General features: G+C 39.5%; 2 protein-coding genes across 4 annotated transcripts in view; both read right to left on the bottom strand.

Annotated features, from left to right (window-relative positions):
• The window catches only part of LOC107722104 (myelin protein zero-like protein 1), a 10,103-nt gene extending 5,569 nt beyond the window's left edge, over positions 1-4,534 (bottom strand). The window contains exons 1-4 of one of the 3 annotated variants that reach the window (XM_016530332.1): positions 4,325-4,534; positions 3,433-3,593; positions 3,136-3,349; positions 1,849-1,978 (exon numbers count right to left, since the gene is read on the bottom strand). In XM_016530332.1, coding sequence (XP_016385818.1) covers positions 1,849-1,978; positions 3,136-3,349; positions 3,433-3,593; positions 4,325-4,397 — 578 coding nt within the window. In that variant the 5' untranslated portion in view covers positions 4,398-4,534. Of the gene's footprint in view, positions 1-1,848; positions 1,979-3,135; positions 3,350-3,432; positions 3,603-4,324 lie in introns of all 3 variants that reach the window. The other 2 variants (XM_016530333.1, XM_016530331.1) reach the window with 2 other exon arrangements.
• Positions 4,535-5,830: 1,296 nt separating this feature from the next.
• LOC107722105 (myelin protein zero-like protein 1) lies at positions 5,831-6,807 on the bottom strand. The gene is made up of 3 exons (XM_016530334.1): positions 6,718-6,807; positions 6,339-6,508; positions 5,831-6,255 (listed from the first exon to the last, which is right to left on the bottom strand). Exons 1-3 carry the CDS (start codon positions 6,752-6,754, stop codon positions 6,013-6,015), a joined length of 450 nt encoding a protein of 149 aa, XP_016385820.1. The 5' UTR covers positions 6,755-6,807; the 3' UTR covers positions 5,831-6,012.
• Between the last annotated feature and the right edge of the window lie 1,033 nt (positions 6,808-7,840).

A 7,840-nucleotide genomic window follows, 5' to 3' on the forward strand; every position in this document is an offset into this window, starting at 1 on the left:
CACACACACACTCACTCACACTCTCTCACACACACACGCACACACTCACTCACTCACTCACACTCTCTCTCTCACTCACACACACACACAGTCACTCACACTCACACAAACTCACTCACACACAGACACACTCACACTCTCTCACACACACACACACACACGGACGCAAACACAAATGAGATGAGAGATGACAAGCAATACAATACAAACACCGCAACATCAGCTGCTCTGATCAAAACACACACGGACCTCAGACAGATGAGACGACACACACACACACACAGGCAGATGTGAGCTGACGGGGTTAATGACACACTGAACACTGCAGACACACATCGGTCACGTGACGCCTCATATTTCACACACAAAGCAGCAGAAATACGTACCACGTCATGTTTTCCTTGTTTGTTTACATGCTCTGTTCATCAATCCCAATGATTTTACTCTGATTTGATTCAGAAAGCTGTTTACATGAACCCTAACTGTTGCAATCCGCTTCATATATTTGCTTCCATATGCACTAGTACATGTTTTTTGAACAAAACTTCAGCACACGCACAGTGCTGCAGAGCTTTTTAGAAAACATTTAGTATATATTCACTCCTCCACTGAGCAGTTCTTAAAATGTAAAGATATAAATAAACCAACGCACGTTTACACTATTGTGACATTATTTTCATGTCAATAAAACACACAACACCGCAATTCTTAATAATGACAATGAAGAGTCTTAGACCATTATTACCAGAATTACTGTAGTTAACTAAAACTAAAAGTAAAACCATTAAAATACATTTTCATTACTTGAAATAAAAAAAAATTTAAGAAACTTATTTAAGCTACTCGCCAAGGCAACGTTTCTTATTTAAAACAAAAATAACTAAAACTGAACAATTAATAAAAACTATACAGATATATAAAAAAACTACTAAACATTACAGAAAACACAAAATTACTAAAACTTTAAATAATTAGAACTATAATAGTATCTCAATGATACTAAAATAATACTGCGTATTATAATAATAATAAAGCCGTCTTATTTAAATCATTATAAATTCACCACTAATAAAAACTGAAGTTAACATGAACTAAGACAAGTATTTGCTTAGAAGTATTTGTATGGTTACCTAATGTAGGTAACCAATGTTAACTAATGAAAGTCTATTGTAAAGTGTTCAGAAAATATATTTACGGTCCTCAAATCAGCTTGATTCGCTTTGTTCTGTGGTGAAATATGAGCCGGAGATGTTTGTGAGCTTCACCTGTTCAGGGTTAAGCTCAACACTAAGCCTTCACCTGCGCTCGGTGCGTCAGTAATACAGTTCAGACAGTGAGCTGTGTCATCCGTGTTCACTGTACGCACTGTACGCAGTCAGATCAGACGTCATGCTCCGTGCACACAAGAGTTAACCAGTTAAACCACACCACCACTACTTACCAGGGCTGGGAACATAAATCAATGCATCGAAAAAATGATTCCGCATCGATTCTGAGATTTTCCGAATGCATGGCGATTCTTTTTCGAGTCGATTCTGAGCTTAGTTTTGAAGACTGCATGCTCTAGAAACAAATCCTTACAGACACTCGAACCTAAAATAATCATTCATAAGATTGGAAAAGGTTGAAGCGAATCACAAGGGTGTTCACAATTACAGACTCTTCAGCTCTTCTTCATGAGCGTTTGAGCGTGCGGATAAAAACTAGAGTAGAGCGCCACCTGCTGTTAAAATCTACGCTCAGAACCGATTCCAGAGAGAGTCGCCGTGCATTCGGAAGATCTCAGAATCGGTCCACGATCGCAGCCCTACTCCCTCCAGACACGGTTCATCAGTTACAGACACGTACCCTCTGTAGTCGTGACTGGGCTCCTGTCGTCTGATGATCAGGTAGGTGACCACAGCGATGATGATGATGCCGATCACGGCTCCGATCACGCCGCACACGATCACCGCCGCGCTGGTCTGAGGAAGAGCCTCTGAACACAGAGAAACACGCTCACTGCGAGCCCAAAACTATTACTGTTGTGCTACTACTACATCACAAAGGCTGATTTAAGCATGGAAATGTATACACCGTGTTTCAGAGCGCAGCACTGTGTTCATTTACACGTGAGCAGCTCATGATCTGGTGTTTCCAGCATCTCAGACCAACTCTGTTCAGAGTAAACGATCCACATGAATCCATCAGCATCTGCTCGGAGTCCGAGACGCTTTAACGTGCATTTGAGAACGAAACATCTCCAAACATCGGCACAAACTTGAAAGGAGAAGCACTTAACTAAAGAGCAGCTTTATAATTCCTTGCAGCTGTCTGTCAAAATAAAAGTTGGTTTAATGTTTGTAATAAATTTGAGAAGAAATGAAGACAGCTATAAATATTAGTACTGTAATTGTACGATCGTAATGGAAGATATTTTTCTCTGTAAAACTGTTTTGACATGATGATATGTATTATATGCGCTATTAAAATATATATTTCATTTTACACCACTATAAATTAAAAAAAAGGAATATTGCTATTGTTATATTGTTATATGTTTTATTTAGTAACAACAATAATAATAAAACAATTTAAAAGTCATATTCATATATATCCTGAGTATAAGTCGCAATGGGCCAAAATTGCATCTTTAAAAGAAAAAAAAAAGCACAGTTGCGTGACGCATGTTATTATTAAATTCAGAAATAATGTAAGATATCTGTAAATGAAATGTTTGCGAACATTATAAACACTATAAAACATTATAATGGCATTTATTATAAACAGCAATACAGAGGCCAAACTTGTAAACCAATTTGTTTAAAGCGAACCCTGCAGCACAAAAGCAGTGTTAAGTCGCTGGGGTATATTTGTAGCAATAAAGAATGAGAATGTGACGTAACGCCGCGTTGAGTTCTGGGAAACTGCTTTGTTTAGTATAAGAGGGATCACGAAAATGGCATGTTATTGTTTATTTAGTACTGTCCTGAATAAGCTGTTTACATATACTCCACAATTTTGCACATTCTGCAAGGGGTATGTAAACTTATGAGCACAACTGTACATTAATGTAAAGCTTATTGACCCTTATGACTGGTTTTGTGCTCCAGGGTCACATATAAGTCGCAGGATGTTTCCGATGATGACGCTCACCTTTCATGACCACCCTGACTTTAGTGAAGGACATCTGTCTGGAGATGTCTGGAGGATTCTTCACGTCGCAGCTGAACGTCCCGTTGTCCTTGAACTGCATCTGGAGCACACGGATCGACACGTCCTTCTTGTTCATGTCTCCGGCCCATTCCACACGAGACTTAAACTGCGGCACCGAGCCCGGAAACTGCTTCCCACCGGAGTAATAGAAGATCTGCAGAAGAGAGCATACGTGTTGATCACATGCTGACTGTATAACACATGAACATCAGTGCAGTGCAGATGAAGGACTCTTACTGAAGTGAATGCTCCTGTTTCTCCCTCCGGAAGGAAAGACCACACCACTGACGCTAAACTACTGATCACCTCTCTAGACTTGAAACTGCAGGACAGAGTGGCTGTGGTCCCGTTCTCAGCAAACAGCTCGGCTGGAGTGTACACGTCTATCGCAGACACGCCAGACACACCTGAAACACAGGAATACATCAGTCAGACATCCACAGACACCATCACAGACACAGACATAACACTGCCGTGCTTTAATTCTGCTCATATAGCACGGAACTGAATGATTACTAGAGAAAAACCTGAAAATTCCTCAATCAATACCATAGTATTAACACTGCTATACTACACTTTGGCACTGTAGTTAAATACAGACATACAGGACACTATATTTAACAGATGTCATTTAAGGATTTATACCATCTTCTCATTAAAATAAGAAATAAAACACTTAATGAGTCTTTATTGTTCATCTTTTATGTTTGTTAAAGGCTGATCATTCGGGTTTGATTAACTATTAAACATTTACAATAACAGGTGATAATTAAATAAATAAAAGGACAATTTAAGCTATGAATATGAGTTATTATATAAGTTACGTGAGTAAATATGATATAAATAATGTAATAAAGAGGGAGGCTAATGTGCTAACAGAACAATACGAGCTAAACTTCCTCACTTGAGAAACACATTAAACACTCGCAAACTGTATTTAATTAAATCGCCTGCTTCAGAACATGACATTAATACAACGCAAGAGCTGTTCCTTATAGTTTCAGTTTATGTGCTATTAATGTAAAATCACAGATAATAACGTTACCGGAAGCTAGCAGGTTAGCATGCAGCTCCGCTAACGCTCACAGATGAGATCAAAACACCTCAGAGAAATGCATATAAAACTTACCAGCGTACACAAACACCGCGGAGACACACAATAAAACATAATTGTGTGTGAAAATCGGAAGCCTTATTTCCATCCTTTAGATGATATTTCATAAATATCGTCTCCGCGTTTGTTTACAGCATCAGACTGAACCGAACAAACTCTGATCTCAGATCAGATTCTCTGATCATAGTTCTAATGTACCGAATGTAATGCTGCTGATCTTTTTAGTGACCTGAGTCTGACCACGTTTTGTCTACCTTTTTATCTTTGTTTAATATATATATATTTTTATCAGAATATACGTTTAATCTATGTTTTATTTGATGTGTTTTAAGTGATTTTGATTGGACACAGGTGTTTGTGGATCAGATATCAGAAAATCACCTGCAGAGCCCTGATGGAAACACCAGGGGTGTATTCCAGAAAGTGGGTTCCCTTTCAAGGGAACTCCGAACTGCGTCCTCTAGGGGTCGCTATGAGGAACGCCTCGTCGTGACCCGTGTCTGAAGCATACATTGAAAAAACACCAACTCGTTGGCCGGCGACAGCCATGACGTCACTACCGGTGCGACTATAGTATAAATAGGCGCCGGGAGCACACATCATCCACTTCTTTGTCTTCACTGACTGTTTTGTTTGAAGCGTGCATTTCTGTGGTAAGAGCGATCTCTATTCATCTGAAACGGGTCACGACGAGGCGTTCCTCATAGCGACCCCTAGAGGACGCAGTGTCTCGTTCCCTACTCAGGGAACCATGGTTACATAAGTAACCTGAGACGTTTTGTTGGAAATTCAGTTTCCCATCTCAGGGTAAGTCAACTCAGAGTTTGTTGAACGTCCTTTCTGGAATACACCCCAGGTTACCTCCTGAGTCAACCCAGATGACTTACAGTAAGTGGTTCATCCGAAACATGCTTTGGAATGGTTAACCAGCTCAACCGAGTTAATCCCAGGTGTTGTATCAGGCTGAAGCAGATGTTTGAGCTCCCCTGATCATCAGAAACATGAACGCCGCCGGAGGTTTGTTGATCAGATCAGCAGATCATGAACAGAAGAAGTGTGTGTGGTTGAGCTGAAGTCTGTTTATAGACTGATCCGGGTTTATTCAGAAGGAGATGTATTAAATAATCATATATTGAATCTGTTTTGAGTGTTGGTTATCTGTCACTGTGTCACTGATCACAAACAAGATGAGTGTTTAGTCATGCTGTCAATATAACAGTCACTCTGTCAGTGTTTCCTGATGTAAACTATGGATGTGGTTTGGATGACAAAGAAACACAAGTTTGCTTTTTTTTTCTGCACGGCACATCAGATTCAACTGTATGAAGTTGCACATTACTGATTGTTTACCTATCAAACAAATTACAGTATAAATGTCATTGTGATACAGAAAGGAAAAAGATGTTTTATATTTGATCACCATGACATGAGAAGTTTATAATGTAGGAAACAGCAGACAGCTGTACATAATATATGCCAAAGCATTGGCAATTTGCTAGAAAATACAAAAACACAAGGCTGTTTATGGCACAGAGAACAACAGAAACACAGCATTAGAAATGCAGTACTGTAGGAAACGACAGTGTTTCTGCAGATTGAGACACAGATTCTCCTCATCATGACAGATATTTATAACGGTGTTCATATTTTCAGTTTCAACTCTGATCTGATGAATGACACGAAGACGCACAGGTTCCAGTCAGTCAAATGCCTTTCAAACAGAAGTGTGTATAAGGCAGGACCACCCTGACTTTAGTGAAGGACATCTGTCTGGAGATGTCTGGAGGATTCTTCACGTCGCAGCTGAACGTCCCGTTGTCCTTGAACTGCATCTGGAGCACACGGATCGACACGTCCTTCTTGTTCATGTCTCCGGCCCATTCCACACGAGACTTAAACTGCGGCACCGAGCCCGGAAACTGCTTCCCACCGGAGTAATAGAAGATCTGCAGAAGAGAGCATACGTGTTGATCACATGCTGACTGTATAACACATGAACATCAGTGCAGTGCAGATGAAGGACTCTTACTGAAGTGAATGCTCCTGTTTCTCCCTCCGGAAGGAAAGACCACACCACTGACGCTAAACTACTGATCACTTCTCTAGACTTGAAACTGCAGGACAGAGTGGCTGTGGTCCCGTTCTCAGCAAACAGCTCGGCTGGAGTGTACACGTCTATCGCAGACACGCCAGACACACCTGAAACACAGGAATACATCAGTCAGACATCCACATACACCATCACAGACACAGACATAACACTGCCGTGCTTTAATTCTGCTCATATAGCACGGAACTGAATGATTACTAGAGTAAAACTCAAAATTTCCTCAATCAATACCATAGATTGAAATATTTAAGGTGTTTTTGATTTCACAGATGAGAAGAAATGTACAAATAAAACTTACCAGTGAAAATAAACACAGCAGAGACACAATAAAGCATAATTGTGTGTAAAAATCGGAAGCCTTATATCCAGATCAGACACACAACACATCCAGCAGCTCAGATGAACAGACATGAGGAAGTGTGAAAAAGGTGTGAGGCTGAGCTCAAGTCTATTTACAGACGGATCCGTCACTCTTTGTCTTCTTCTACAGTGTTGATCTTGAAGGAAAAGAAAGGGGGAGGGGTAAATATTTTTCACATTCACACACAAAAAAATCTGCAATATGTAGCATAATAAAGTGCACTAGCCTACCCACAATTAAAATAGTTGAAAAAAAGACCAGCATATGCTGGTAAGGTATGTTTTGAAGCATGGCAGCTGGTTTGAACTGGTTTAAGCTGGTCAAGTAACACAAGTTACGTAATCAGATTACTTTTTAAAGTAACTAGTAAAGTAACGCATTACTTTTTAATTCAGAAGGAAATATCTGAGTTACTTTTTCAAATAAGTAACTCGTTACTTTGTTTCCATGTATTGAGTGACAGCTCTGGTGTTGCCATGGTGACAGAAATCAGGAGTAAGTGCAGAGCGTTGTGTGTGAACATGATCTTACTGTAGTTCTAGACTAAATATCAACATGTGTTTACAGTCTCTCTCTCGGGGTTCATTCGGTCTATTAACTGTACATGTAATTGGATGTGTTTGTCAGCAGCTGCTCTGTTAAATACTATCTTTATGTCTGTTTCATTCCCAGCACTAGTAAGTGTCTATAGACACAGTTCTTTATAAAGAAAAGAACTGGTTTCCAAAACACATCTTTGACTGATTAACTAGTTTGACTAACTAGTAGGGCTTATGACCTGTTTTTTTTCCCCAACAGGGTCTGCATGTGATTGTCTGATATCTGAACGGAGAGATTTCACCAAGCTGTAAATAATCTAGTATGATATTTCCAGTGTTGGGAGGGTTACTTTGTTAATGTAACAGGTTACAGATTACAAGTTACCCTATTTGAAATGTAACAAGTAGTGTAACGATTTCAATTACTTTAATAAAGTAGTGTAACTGATTACTTTCTGATTGCTTTTCTAAACTTCTAATGTTTTCAACTGTTAATCATTTTGAAACATGTAAAGCAGACG

This window comes from Sinocyclocheilus rhinocerous, unplaced genomic scaffold, assembly GCF_001515625.1.
Source record: "Sinocyclocheilus rhinocerous isolate Xijiao unplaced genomic scaffold, SAMN03320098_v1.1 scaffold4622, whole genome shotgun sequence".
In the NCBI taxonomy this organism is placed as follows: Eukaryota; Metazoa; Chordata; class Actinopteri; order Cypriniformes; family Cyprinidae; genus Sinocyclocheilus; species Sinocyclocheilus rhinocerous.